We start from the raw sequence: 13,493 nt of genomic DNA on the forward strand, positions 1-13,493 counted from the left end.
ACCTTCAATATTTTCTTAACTGCAGTGAAAGGATTAGCATAGAATTATGATAAAAACCACAGCATTACCATTTTTTCTGGATAAATATCAGTACTTAAAGAAATAAATAGTAGATACATTTTTATATACTCTATATAATATGCTGCTTTTTGGCACTTCTCTTGAAGCGATTTTTTCATTACTTCAATTTATTTCACAAAGCTAAATTTGGTAAGGAAATAAATTATAAATGGAATTTAAATTGGAAAAGTAGCTTAGTGTATACATACAGTCTTTACAATTTAACTACCATGAATGTTTGATTCAATGGTAGTAAATGATAATTCAATGACTGGTTTTATTTTGGTGGATTTGATATTTAATGAGTCTCCACCATCAATTATATGTTTAGGGTATACTACATGGTTTCTTTGTTAAAATAAGCTGAAAAGGTGAGGAGAGATTATTATGCTCCCTTAACACAAGAAAAATATCTCTCATCCTAACTACCAAACAATTAAAACTTCTTTATATACATAAAACAATGAACAGTAAGATGATAAGATTTTTTTTGAAGTGAATGACAAATTTTTCTGTACTTGCCTTTGCAATTTGCATTCTTGCAAATAAAGGATCCTTGATTCAAGCAATATCCGTACGTAAAGTGCGATAGAAGCAGCAGGTATACATTCCTTTTATTTTAGGCTGGGAAGTTTCTCCGTGTGAGTTAGTGACGGAATTATTATATATCTATGTAAGCCTGCATGTTTGTAACCATTACTCTAAAACGCATATGCACCCTGCAATTTGTGCGGCATAAAATAATATGTCATCTTTGGCTTCTATATCATTACCGAATGAGTTTCTCTTACTTCAATTCAATTGCATGTGGCAGTGCTGTTGTCGCAAGCGAATACAGCTCATCTACCATCACTACCGATACACCATCATTGCAATGACCCCAGTTTGGATTTCCTTCCTCTTAACTACTCCTGAGCACAAGATGGACATGTATCAAATATGGCCCTGAACCCCCTGCTTTTCTAGCTAACCCCCAATTCCTCACTTTCTTTGTTCTTCAAGATTCGTACCATGGTTTTGGAAGACCTTGTGCTCTCTGTCTGTGGATCTTTAACTAGCTTGCTCAATTTTAGGATCAAGAAGTGAGCTGTAAGTATTCTATTTATGTGTCAAAGTGCTCTCTGCCTTCTAACTTTTTATCTGTGATCACTTGGATTAGTTCCATAATGCAAGGAAAGAATAAACCCAAAATTTTTATATTTTTAATACTTTTCTTGTGTATATAAAGGGAAAATATTTCTGCTGTTCATGTTTCTGATTGGCTCCATATAGTGGTGTGTTTGTCTGCTGTCAAAAGTCTTGGCCATCATCAGCAGGTTGTTATTGGCTGCCTGTTAAACTGACTTTTAGCTTCAAAGTTTAGGATTTGTCAAACACGAGCTGCTTATTTTGACTCAAGATATATATACTTAGTATAGTAAAATGCACACTGTATATTCAGCATGTCTTGTACACAATTGTCTTTGGTTCGAGTTTGCGTATATATTGAAAATACTCTTTGTTTATTAATTCTCTAATTAGTCCTTCTATATTACTTCAGTTTGGTTTCTTGTAAAGGTTACCAAAATCCTGAGTATAGGTGTTACTTTGCATCCAGGTTGTGTTGAACTGTTGATCTTCGTCTCTCTTCAACCCAGAAAATGGACAAGAAGCTGCCCCTTTTGTACATTTTTTCAGCAGTGTTGGTTAGTGTTGTGGCTGAACCAGTGGAAGATAAGCAGGCTCTGCTTGATTTCCTTGACAGCATTAATCACTCTCCTCATGTCAACTGGGATGCGAACACTTCTGTTTGCCAAAGCTGGAGAGGAGTGACTTGCAACTCTGACAAGTCTCGAGTCATAGCACTTCGATTGCCAGGAGCTGGTTTGAGTGGTCCAATCCCACCCAACACTCTGAGTCGCCTCTCTGCACTTGAGATTGTGAGTCTTAGATCGAATGGTATATCAGGCCCTTTCCCTGATGGATTCTCTGAGCTGAAAAATTTGACCAGTCTCTATCTTCAATCTAACAAGTTTTCTGGGCCACTACCATTGGATTTTTCAGTTTGGAATAATCTTAGTGTTGTCAATTTATCCAGCAATTATTTTAATGGGAGTATCCCTTTTTCAATTTCAAATCTGACTCATCTCGCTTCATTAGTCCTTGCCAACAACTCCCTTACGGGTGAGATTCCTGATCTCAATATTCCTAGCCTGCATGAGCTGAATTTAGCCAACAATAACCTTAGTGGGGTCGTGCCTACATCTCTTCTTAGATTTCCTAGTTCAGCCTTTGCTGGTAACAATCTCACATCAGCAACAGCACTTCCTCCGGCCTTTCCTGTGCAACCACCGGCTGTTCCTCCTGCAGAAAAATCCAAAGGACTCAGTGAACCTGCATTGTTGGGTATCATCATTGGTGCTTCCGTGCTGGGGTTTGTGGTGATTGCAGGTTTCTTGATTGTGTGCTGCTATCAGAATACAGATGTGAATGTGCAACCAATGAAATCCCAGAAAAAACAAGCCAATCTGAAAACACAATCTTCTGGAAGTCAGGACAAAAACAACAAAATAGTCTTCTTTGAGGGTTGCGATCTTGCATTTGATCTAGAGGACCTGTTGAGAGCATCTGCTGAGATTCTTGGCAAGGGCACCTTTGGCATGACATATAAAGCTGCTCTAGAGGATGCAACCACTTTGGTGATCAAGAGGTTGAAGGACGTCACAGTTGGAAAACGAGATTTTGAACAGCAGATGGAGCTGGTGGGGAGAGTAAAGCACGACAATGTGGAAGCAGTGAGGGCATATTACTACTCAAAGGAGGAGAAACTCATAGTATATGATTACTATCAACGAGGCAGCGTTTCTGCAATGTTACATGGTACATTGAACCATTTCTCTTATCTTAAAAATTACAGTTATATTATCTTCAGTTTCTCACACTTTTTCCAACAGGCTTACTAAGCGGGAATTTAGTTTTCTGCAATCATATAATACGACTAGGTGCCTGTTTGTATAAACAACACAATTGAGATCTTGTTGAATATGTACTTAGCAAGTAAGCAGTAATGTATAAGTTGGTTTAATAATTAAAACAGAAATAACGCTAAATAGATTTTTATAAGCTAGTTAAGCTGAACACAAGTTACGGATATATCATAAGTTATTTTCATAAGCTTTTCTGAAGGCTTGCACAAGTAATAAGACATGTCCAAATAAGTTGTAAAATAGATCTTCCGAACTGAGTCATACTTGGACAAACTGTTTTGTCATCCTACGCAGTCTCTCATCTACATGTCAACCTAACCTAGCTAGTAGTACTAGTAATAGAGTTAGACCCTAGAAGTATGTTGTTAGGAATGTTCTAAAATAAAATTAGTCCCTGACTGTGCATTCATGAATCAGGACTACTTCTAAGTCGGTGAAACAATCCGTCTGTCACACGGGTTGATTTTGGCTAATATTCCTTTGTTTTCCTAGTGCGTCTTTCTTATAAGTTGTACTAAACGATGAATTCAATAATTATACCTTCTCCATACGTATAATTATCTGGAAATGGCTAATGGGAGCGTGTTGATGCATGTGAATTATGCAGGCAAAGGAGGGGAAGGTAGAAGTACTTTAGACTGGGATAGCCGTTTGAGAATTGCAATTGGTGCAGCGAGAGGCATTGCTCACATCCACGCACAACATGGAGGGAAACTCGTTCATGGAAACATAAAAGCCTCAAACATCTTCCTCAACGTACAAGGATACGGATGCATATCTGACATTGGCTTGGCAACATTGATGAGTCCAGTACCTGTCCCAGCCATGAGAACAACTGGATACCGCGCACCAGAAATAACTGACACGCGCAAAGCAACCCAGGCATCTGATGTCTACAGTTTTGGGGTGCTACTACTCGAGCTTTTGACTGGGAAATCGCCCATAAACAGCACAGAAGGTGAGCAGGTTGTCCACTTAGTTAGATGGGTGAATTCTGTTGTTAGAGAGGAGTGGACTGCAGAAGTGTTTGATGTAGAGCTGTTGAGGTATGCGAACATAGAGGAAGAAATGGTGGGGATGCTACAAATAGGGATGGCTTGTGCTGTAAGAATACCGGATCAGAGACCAAAGATGCCTGATGTGGTCAAAATGGTGGAAGAGATTCGTCGTGTAAATACGCCAAATCTACCATCAACGGAGTCTCGGTCAGAAGTTTCTACACCCACACCTCGTGCAGTGGACATACCTTCTACCTCTGTTCAACAATGATATTCTTTTGTTCTGGTTAATAGTCGTTAAGATTTAACCAATTCAATTATATTCATTACAGTAGAAATGATATCCATCAAAAGGACTTCTGGTCCTAGGAAGTTTGCAAAACATATTTCTTATGAGTAGTTAAGCTACCAGTAATATCATACCCGGTCCCTTCGCTCGTAATTATTGTGTTATATTATGCAGTCAAGTAATCTTTCGTGTCCGTTATTCATTCTTCGCAGACCAGTTTGATTGTCAATGATAGATTCGTTCTAGTCAATATTTAAAAAATAAATAACTTGTCCTACTTCGTACTTTCATTTTATAATCGAACTTTTTATTATGTATTGTTTGCTAAAGCTCAACATGAAGCTAAAATCTTACCAATCAACTTTCAAATGACTCAAAACTAAACGGCTAGTATTTTTATCACTGGTGGGGGAAAAAACTGCCATGCTAAGAGGGAGATGAAAAATAACATTGGAGACAAAACTGCCAGATGTCGAACGCTCATAATTCTTCTCCATTATACAAATATGTACGATCAGCGTAAAGAAGTTTGCTCTATATGTTGATGTCCCCCCATTTAACCTTCCATCAACAAACACTGGAAAAATTTATTAATTCCTGTACTTTCGACGAAAGGAAGGGAGGATGATACAGACTTTTGGGACACGAAGATGAACCATAAAGTATGAGCCTTGTCCACTACAACAGAGAGCTCGTTGGGTCAAAAAATTTCCCACCGGAATTACGAATTAGGAGACAACTAACATCTGACTGTTTGTTGCCCGAATTCTTACGCATGTCCAACAGCAGCAATAAAATTCTCCCTTAGACAACTAAAGAAAAGCTTCCTCCACATACCTTCAACTTCTTAAATTTCAATCTCCTTAACCAAGTCGGATTCTGCATTATACTCAAACCTAAAAAGGAATTACAGAACATGTATTTAGTGCTAGATTAAAGTCACGAAAATTTCGTGGTAATGGTTGAAAACCATACTCAGAAAAATTGTAAAGAAGACCATAGAAAAAAACTAATTAAACTTAGTAAATTTTGCAGGGTTGAAGTAATATTTGGTTAGGGGAAACCACATCCTGTGAACACATATTAGTCCTTGATTGTCAGCTTTGGAATACAGCATGGACCACGTCTATAAACAATAAAACAACTTACTAGAAACAATTTAAAACTTGGGGATAGAAAATGTTGAAGTAAGGCTTAAGTTATTACAAGTCTAACTATGTAATTTTTTTATCGACAAAAAAAATTATTAAAATAAAGGGCATAAGACATACAGATAAAAAAATCACATTATAAACTGAGGAAAAAAAATGTAAACTGCTTCTTGTCCTACATAACTAAAACTGAGAGACACTCAACAGAAAAGTAAAACATTGGTTTGTGCTCTATTAAGACTAAATTCCATGGATGCTTTATGGAATACTTGTCTTAATTTCTGTGGAACAATTACTCATATTTTTCGTGAAGGATATGAGTATGCTGATAAGTTGACTAATTTAGAATTCATTCATAGATAATCATTTCATTAGTATAATAGACTTCCATCATGTTTTTAGAATTCTTTATAAATAAGTATAATCAACTTATATATTGTTAACTAACTGAAAACTCTTATATATAAAAAAAAAAAAAAAAAAAATCGGGACATGCAGGTATACAGTGTGTATAGACAGCGGTGACATTTTCATGCTTGTGAGTATTAGGACTTCAGAAATGGGATACTGATCTTTATAGGAGTCAACGAATATCTTTCAAATAGTGTAACAAATTCCTTAGAATACTCATACATAATCAATGATTTTATACAGCTACCAGAGTCATACCAGAGTCGCGTTGAACCGGAGAGGATTCATCATCGGGAACGTCGTCGTTTTTGGAATCGTCGATCTGGACCCTTCCGTGTTTGCAAAATCAGAAAGAAAGGTTGAGATTGGAAGAGTAGTTATGAGTTGAGATCAAAGAGTCAACTCACTCGCGTTGAACCGTGTGTTGGTCCAGTGGATCCCATCCAGCTGGCTCTCGTTCATTATTTCTAGCGCTCTCACTCGGTATTGTCCAATTTCTCTTTTTTCTTTCTTTTTTTTTATTCACCCGAATAATGTTAATAATTAATAAAGAGAAACATATATCCCTGGAAGAAAAATTGACCGGGTCTTCTACTTGTCACCTTCCGCAGTTTCATGCTGCTTCCAGTCAAAATCCACTGATTTGTAAAATAGAAGTTTCTAGAATAACATGTCGATAAGGCAGAAAATTAGAGCACATGTCAGATGACTATTCAATTATTATATGCAAAGAAAACTAGAATAGAAAACCATGTATGAAATAAATTGAATAATAAAAGTGTATCATTCTATTATAAATAATGAAAATTATAATATAAGCAAATCTTAATTATTCTAAAAGTATTAAATGATGTTTAATATTTTATTTTTTACCTACTGGGATTTATTCCTTGCTTTTTTGTATGGTACATGCATCTATTAATAAGATTCAATAATGCAGGCGCACACATAAAGTTAATAATGTTTTAATAATTATGTGGTGTTGGTAATATGGTAAAGTAGATTTTTTGCCCTAACTTTTGATTAATAAGTAATGAAGAAAATATGAATGCCTTAGAAGCATTGAGAGAGAGAGGAACACGGTTAGAATATTTTTGATTAAGGAAGAATAGGATAGGATTGGAAAGAAAGATAGTTTGTTTTAGGTGGCACTTTTTGACCCTGGGTGGGAAAAGGGAATGGATTTCGTACACAAAACGCTAAGTAGGGACCCACAACCCTTCTCTTATGCTTCCTTCATGCGTCTACGGACGGAGGGAGATGGTTGAAAGGAAGAAAAAAAAATGGGGTAAGAGAATGATGATTTGAATAAAGGAAAAGAGGAAAAAAAGATAAATGTTAATTTTATTGTTCTTAATAGAAAAAAAAATACTTGGAAATGATTTTGCATAATAAGCTAATTATTTATGTTGTTATAAGGAAGTAAATTTGAAATTTTTTCATAATCATAATAATTCTTTATATGTGTCCTCTTAATTAAAAATAATATTAGTAATGTTAATAAATAAAATAAATTTTTTATTTTACTGTTTCTTCCCGGTCACCTACTTTTCCAAGGAGAAGATTAATAATAATTAAGAAAAAGAGGAAGAATAATAGGCAATGAAAAAAATAAATAAATAAATAAGGGTGAGAGGGGAGAAAGAATTGTAAAAAGGAAAGGGGGAAGGAAGAAGGCAAGAGAGAGTGGATCGATTCCTCTCAGCAGCACCAGACATTTATAAAAGCTCTTTCCCTTCCCCAAATCCCTCACAATCTTCCATTTTTACCTTTCTCTCTCGTTCGCCACACAAAAAATAATACAAAACAAAAAAAGAACAAGGATAAGAATAAGGAGAAGGTAGCGTAATCATGTCTATCTACCGAGATCTATTCGTCTGTTTATGTTTTCTTGCGTTGTGGCTAATTCATTTCTGACCTGATTTTCGATTTCGGTTAGGTTTTCGCGATGGCGTCGAAGCGGATCTTGAAGGAACTTAAGGATCTCCAGAAGGATCCACCAACCTCTTGCAGCGCCGGTATTTTTTTTAACTTTTTTTTTCGTTTTGTTTTGGAAATTTGGTTTCGATTAAAGAATTTTATACGATCCCTGTTTTGCTACGGCTGAATGATCGTGTATGGTATTTTGGAAATTCGCACAATTGTTTAACCGTGCGTAGATTGTAGTTACTGTATGGTAACAGTGATCTAGGCATGATTTGGGGATGTTGATAATGAATCGATTGTGCTCAGTTTTTGGTATCAACTAAAATCTTTGTATGTGTATTGGGGACGTTTCCGATGATCGGGTGGTGCTGTGGGACGTTCAATTTTTTTTTCTATTGCTATAGTACATTTTAGGATGTGTGATATTCTTCTTTTTCGTTGAAACAGATTCTGTGCGTGTTTTAAGCTTTAAATGTTTCTTTTCCTGATAAAGGATGGTATTATTTTCTGGATTATGCCTCTGTTACCCGATGCCTTGCTGTGTGTTTCATGGTTAAATTAGCAATAAGGAACTGGATTTCCTGCAGTTGAGGACTGCGGTTGTACATGTGGTTGTTACTCTCTAAGTATGACCAACAATCGGTGTGATCATTGGTATTCATAAATCTTATTCCTCATTTTGGATCGCTGCTTGTGTTATTGTCCAACCTGATTAGAGGGGTGATCCAAACTAATTTATCTGCTAGGTTAAAATCTCTTTAAGATAGTCATATGACCTAGATCTTTATTGCCAAATTGACTATTAATGACATATTATTACGAGGATATGATTTGGTTTATTTTGAAGACATTTATAATTTTGTTGTTTCCTAATCATACTACTAATCCTTGAAGTTATTATAAATATAGTTGGATAAACCTGTTAGAAATCCGATTTCGGACTTAGGAATTGATTGAGAGCCTGAGATGCTATTATGTGCTTGTCTATTGGGCCTTAGGAATGTGTCCAATCTAGTTATGTGTTGTTGATATTTAGAATAACTTAGTGCTCATCCCACATTTTGTCTGTTGTTTTTTAAAACATTGCAGGACCTGTTGCTGAAGACATGTTTCACTGGCAAGCAACAATTATGGGTCCTCCAGACAGTCCTTATGCTGGAGGTGTTTTCCTAGTCACTATTCATTTCCCTCCAGACTATCCCTTCAAGCCACCCAAGGTTTGTATGATGCCATAATAATTTTTTCCACTTGTTTATCTTGTTTGGAGTTTTATGTTCTAAGGGAACCTTTTTAACAGTGAATGCTTCCTTGAAACTCTCATTTCTCACCCAAGAATTAAATTTATTGTTTGGTCTCAATTTTCAAAATAGTACAAACTTTAGTGTTTATATTGTTGAAAATTTTAATGAGAATTCTATTTTCTGTGAATATAACAAATTCTGTGTTCTATATCGTCATGAGCCCTGTGCTGTGCAAGTCCTTCAGCTGATCTTGTGAATGCCTTTCAGGTAGCATTCAGGACTAAGGTATTTCACCCAAATATTAATAGCAACGGAAGCATTTGCCTTGACATCTTGAAGGAACAGTGGAGCCCTGCGCTAACTATTTCCAAGGTCTGTTTCTTCTTTATTTTACATAATAAGATAATCCTTTATTCCTCAAACTATGTTTTTAATCATTCTTCCAACTTCAAAAACTGCCTAAACTTGATGTTTTGGCAGCTTTATTTGCACATGATCTAATATTTGTATTCAATTTTGATATACAATATTTAACTTGATTTAAGCTATCATCTAATCATGTGTCACGGTATCATTAAAGATGTTTGACCTCAAAGGTTGTTCATAATTATAGTCAATTTTTGTTGAACGATGTAAAATCATTTTGTTAAATGAAAAATTAAAATGTTTGTATTTCTTTACAATAGAGTCCAGATGGATGTTTTAAGTTTGGAATGATATTGTCAATTGAGTAATTGTCATGGAAGGAACGGCCATATGTAGCTTGATGCTTGACTCTTTCAAGCAGCCAAAAGTTATTTGGCTCTTGTAGTTGGGGTTTTAAACGTCACCGTTCTAATTATTCCTTGTTGAGAACAGTATGTTGAATTGCAACTCAGCATTGTTTACTTTGTCTTTGCCATGTTTAGGTGTTGCTCTCAATTTGTTCCCTGTTGACGGACCCCAATCCTGATGATCCTTTGGTCCCCGAAATCGCCCACATGTACAAGACAGATAGGAACAAGTACGAGTCAACTGCCAGAAGCTGGACCCAGAAATATGCCATGGGTTAAGTGACCTGTGGTATGTGTGAAGGAGAGCCTTTCTACTTCCAGTGTTTAGGCCTCTCAGCCCTTGTATGAATATTTGTTGTTTTCAATTATGATTAAGGCCCCTCCACTTGAAGATGAAAGGGGGAAAACGTTTATCCTACTCTTTGTTTTCAAATGGTAATTTAGAACAGTGAAATGTGGCCCAAATCAAATGTTATTCTCAAATTTGTAAACCTTCTAGTGGTGCCATTGCATGTTTCTTATTTTTTTTTTCCGTTCAATTGAAGAGTTGCTCATCACATGGTACTTTTCTCAAACATTCAGCGTGTATCAATGTAAAAAACATTAAGGTGTTTTAAAAAATAAAATAAAAAATTACCATTGTTCAATGCTAATGACATGATCAGGAGGTTAAATTGTCGTAAGTTATTTATTATAATGGTCCTTATGTTTTACAACACCTTAATCCTGTAATTTTTTTATTATACAAATTTTGTACTTCACTTTCGAAAAAATGCGCATTAACATTTGTCTTATCTGTTGGTGGGCAAAAACCATGTGTGGCCTATGTTTTTTCTCATTTTAAATAAATATTTATCTGCTTTATATTTTAACAAAATATTTTCGTTTCCTGTCATTTTTAGATATGTAATTAACTCTTATCTTATTTTGTAATAAATAATACTCACTTTTTAATTTTATATTTTAATGAAATGATATTTATTTTTATTTTATTTAAGTATTGATTAAAATTTAAATAAAATATTATGAAAATTAAAAGTTTAAATTTAATATAAAATTAAAGTAGTTAACAAATTTATAAATAAAATAAGAGAAATTAATAAGAAATGTAAATATCATTTATTAAAAAAATATTATATTTACTTAAAAGTAGGGATTTGCAAAGTGGGGTCGTTGGTAAAAACGCGGAGCGGACTGACTTTTTCAACCCGCATTAACCCGCAACCTGCGCGGGCTAGCAACGGGACGGGTCGGTCCGTTAATCCGCAAGAAAAAAAAATTGGCACTTAGCAACAAGACAACGCAATTAAGTTTTCACAAAATTTTAAAGAAAGAAACACAACACAATCATGTCAATAATGTTTATGTTTAATGTTTTTAAATTAATGTTTATGTTTATGTTTAATGTTTTGAAATTAGGTATTTTTAATGTTTTGGAAGTGGAAGAATAGTGATATTTGATATTTATCTTAATGTTTAATGTTTTAATGTTTGATTATGTTTGAAAAGAAAGAAAACGAATTTAGGTTTGATAATAACAAATATATAAGTTTAATTTAATAATTTTTTAAAAACAAAATATAAAAAATATATATATATTTAATTTATAAAAAACAAAAAATATGCGGACCAAGCAGCCAATGCGGGACGGGCTGATGCCTTTGCCACCCCTACTTAAAAGTGATAGAGTATATCTGTCCGCTCATGACTGCACTAAAAAAAAAATCATTTTTACTATGTTTAAACCGTTTGCTTATATAGGCAAATGCATAATTTGGTGTCAATGCTTGATGAATATTTCTGACGATGACCTAGCTGTATATCACTTTTCTTTTTAAAGAGGGTGTGGACACTTTCTTTGTAATTAGAGTATAAGCATCTACTAATTATAGAAGAAGGATTCTTTGTAAGGACTTCAATCATTAATCCATCATAAATCCTTGTACTTGGAGTTACCTTCACCACTTCAATGCTCTTACGTGTTTATAGGGTACACAATAACAAGTAAAAAAAAAGGTTGACATGAAAGGCTTAATAGAGTTGTTTATAATGCAAAATTGTTTAATCTCTGGCAAAAAAAAATTACATGTGCCCTCATCAAAACAATTATCATCCTACTTTTTTAAATTTTTACGAAAAATGTTTTTATTTTTTTTTCTTTTAAGTTTGTCTCTGTGCATCTAGGGTTATTTTGGAAGTTTGGTTTAAAAAATATCAAGATGTTTTAGTGTAGTATATTTTATTTTCTATTCAAAAATATTTTTTATAATATTTGATACATTTATCGATAAAATAAAATATTATTATTTATTTAATAAAATAAATAATTGAATAACTTTATTTATATAAAATTAATTAAATACATTTTTTAAATAACAACTACATAATTTTTCAATAGTATTATTATAAAATTATGTGTCACAACATTAACATTTGTCACATAGTTAATACATCTACACAGTTAATAAAAATATATCTGGAGCATAACATCAAACTTTTCATATATGCTCTAATTGTAATTACATGTATGATATAGATTGATGTGCGTTTCCCAAATATTGCGACACTTGAAAAAAATTGAAAGAGAAATATAAGTAAATTATTAAAATAATGTAAATTAAATTTTGGTGATAAAATGTACTATTCTTAGAGCAATTATTTATGATGAAACGCTCATTACTAAAAAAATATGTATTTCAGCCGTTAGATCAATCATTAAAAACACTCTAGATTGTGATGCTCTATTTGGAAGAAAAATGATGATATTAGAAGGAGATTTTTGTTAAGTATTACCCGTAAGCATAAATAATTTTTACATTTATAGTTAAGTCTTCTTTATGGAGTAACACAAATATATTGCATTTACAAGAAAACATGCACAATTTTGCAGAACATTTCATGCGCATTGGAGATGAGATTGAATATACAAATCTTGATGATATGATAAAAATATCCCTTGAACAAGCAATATCATGGGAAAGAGAGAGTTCAATACAAAAACTTATACAACAAACATCATTCAAGTTGGAATTTCATAAAGGGGATGCATTTTACTTGGTTTAGAGAGCCATATTGGATCCAAAAAGATGATAATGTTGAATAACTTAATAAAATGATTATCGATCATTTTCCAAGTGAACAACATAATTTATTGTCATTTGATGAGGTTGAAAGAGACACACATGATTTATACCAACACGAGTTCTTACACTTCATTGTTCCGTGTGACTTGTCATCTCATATTTTAAAAATGAAAAAAGTTGTACCGTTAATGTTATTGCGAAACATAGACCCTAAATATAGGTCATATAATGAGACAATATTATTGTATCGTGGATTCTACATGAACATGTTAAACATTGAAATCTTGACAGGTCAGTATGTTAGACAAAGATTATCAAAAATTAAACATAAAACAATAGAAAGTGTTGGTCTCCCCTTTGTGCTTATTAGGATACAATTTCATGTGAAGTTTAGTTTTGTATTTACTATAAATAAATCACAAGTACAAATTATATTCAATGTTGAAATTTACCTTCAATTTCATGTTTTAAGTCATGGTCAACTATATGTTGTTTTGTCATGAAGTGTTTATCAAACTTCTACACAAATGCTTATTAAAGAAGGACACCGTAAAAGAAAAGATGGAAATTTGACAAAAAATATTGTTCATAAAGA

General features: G+C 33.7%; 2 protein-coding genes and 1 long non-coding RNA gene across 4 annotated transcripts; 2 read left to right on the plus strand and 1 right to left on the minus strand.

Moving 5' to 3' along the window:
* Window positions 1-385: 385 nt before the first annotated feature.
* On the plus strand, window positions 386-4,466 carry LOC137820535 (probable inactive receptor kinase At4g23740). 2 transcript variants are annotated; one of them, XM_068624672.1, is made up of 4 exons: window positions 386-661; window positions 875-1,149; window positions 1,658-2,919; window positions 3,634-4,466. In XM_068624672.1, the coding sequence occupies exons 3-4, from the start codon at window positions 1,701-1,703 to the stop codon at window positions 4,293-4,295; spliced, it is 1,881 nt and encodes a 626-aa protein (XP_068480773.1). In that variant the 5' UTR covers window positions 386-661; window positions 875-1,149; window positions 1,658-1,700; the 3' UTR covers window positions 4,296-4,466. The 2 variants fall into 2 exon arrangements, with proteins under 2 accessions (XP_068480773.1, XP_068480774.1); XM_068624673.1 differs by lacking the exon at window positions 386-661 and having other exon boundaries at window positions 1,145-1,376.
* A 187-nt stretch (window positions 4,467-4,653) lies between these two features.
* On the minus strand, window positions 4,654-6,535 carry LOC137820536 (uncharacterized). The gene is made up of 2 exons (XR_011082647.1): window positions 6,134-6,535; window positions 4,654-5,209 (listed from the first exon to the last, which is right to left on the minus strand). It is a non-coding gene; the product is annotated as an uncharacterized lncRNA (long non-coding RNA).
* A 634-nt stretch (window positions 6,536-7,169) lies between these two features.
* Window positions 7,170-10,306, plus strand: LOC137820537 (ubiquitin-conjugating enzyme E2 10). The gene is made up of 5 exons (XM_068624674.1): window positions 7,170-7,715; window positions 7,815-7,893; window positions 8,891-9,018; window positions 9,310-9,414; window positions 9,951-10,306. Exons 2-5 carry the CDS (start codon window positions 7,824-7,826, stop codon window positions 10,092-10,094), a joined length of 447 nt encoding a protein of 148 aa, XP_068480775.1. The 5' UTR covers window positions 7,170-7,715; window positions 7,815-7,823; the 3' UTR covers window positions 10,095-10,306.
* The last annotated feature ends 3,187 nt before the right edge of the window (window positions 10,307-13,493 follow it).

The sequence above is a fragment of the Phaseolus vulgaris genome, chromosome 9 (assembly GCF_000499845.2).
Source record: "Phaseolus vulgaris cultivar G19833 chromosome 9, P. vulgaris v2.0, whole genome shotgun sequence".
Classification (NCBI taxonomy): domain Eukaryota; kingdom Viridiplantae; phylum Streptophyta; class Magnoliopsida; order Fabales; family Fabaceae; genus Phaseolus; species Phaseolus vulgaris.

Bases quoted from the DNA above. Each gene is read 5' to 3' on its own strand.
- LOC137820537 (XM_068624674.1), top strand. From the start codon at position 7,824: ATGGCGTCGAAGCGGATCTTGAAGGAACTTAAGGATCTCCAGAAGGAT. The intron at 7,894-8,890 runs GTATTTTTTTTA...AAAACATTGCAG, and splicing joins ACCAACCTCTTGCAGCGCCG to GACCTGTTGCTGAAGACATG. The intron at 9,415-9,950 runs GTCTGTTTCTTC...TGCCATGTTTAG, and splicing joins CTGCGCTAACTATTTCCAAG to GTGTTGCTCTCAATTTGTTC.
- LOC137820535 (XM_068624672.1), top strand. From the start codon at position 1,701: ATGGACAAGAAGCTGCCCCTTTTGTACATTTTTTCAGCAGTGTTGGTT. The intron at 2,920-3,633 runs GTACATTGAACC...TGAATTATGCAG, and splicing joins CGTTTCTGCAATGTTACATG to GCAAAGGAGGGGAAGGTAGA.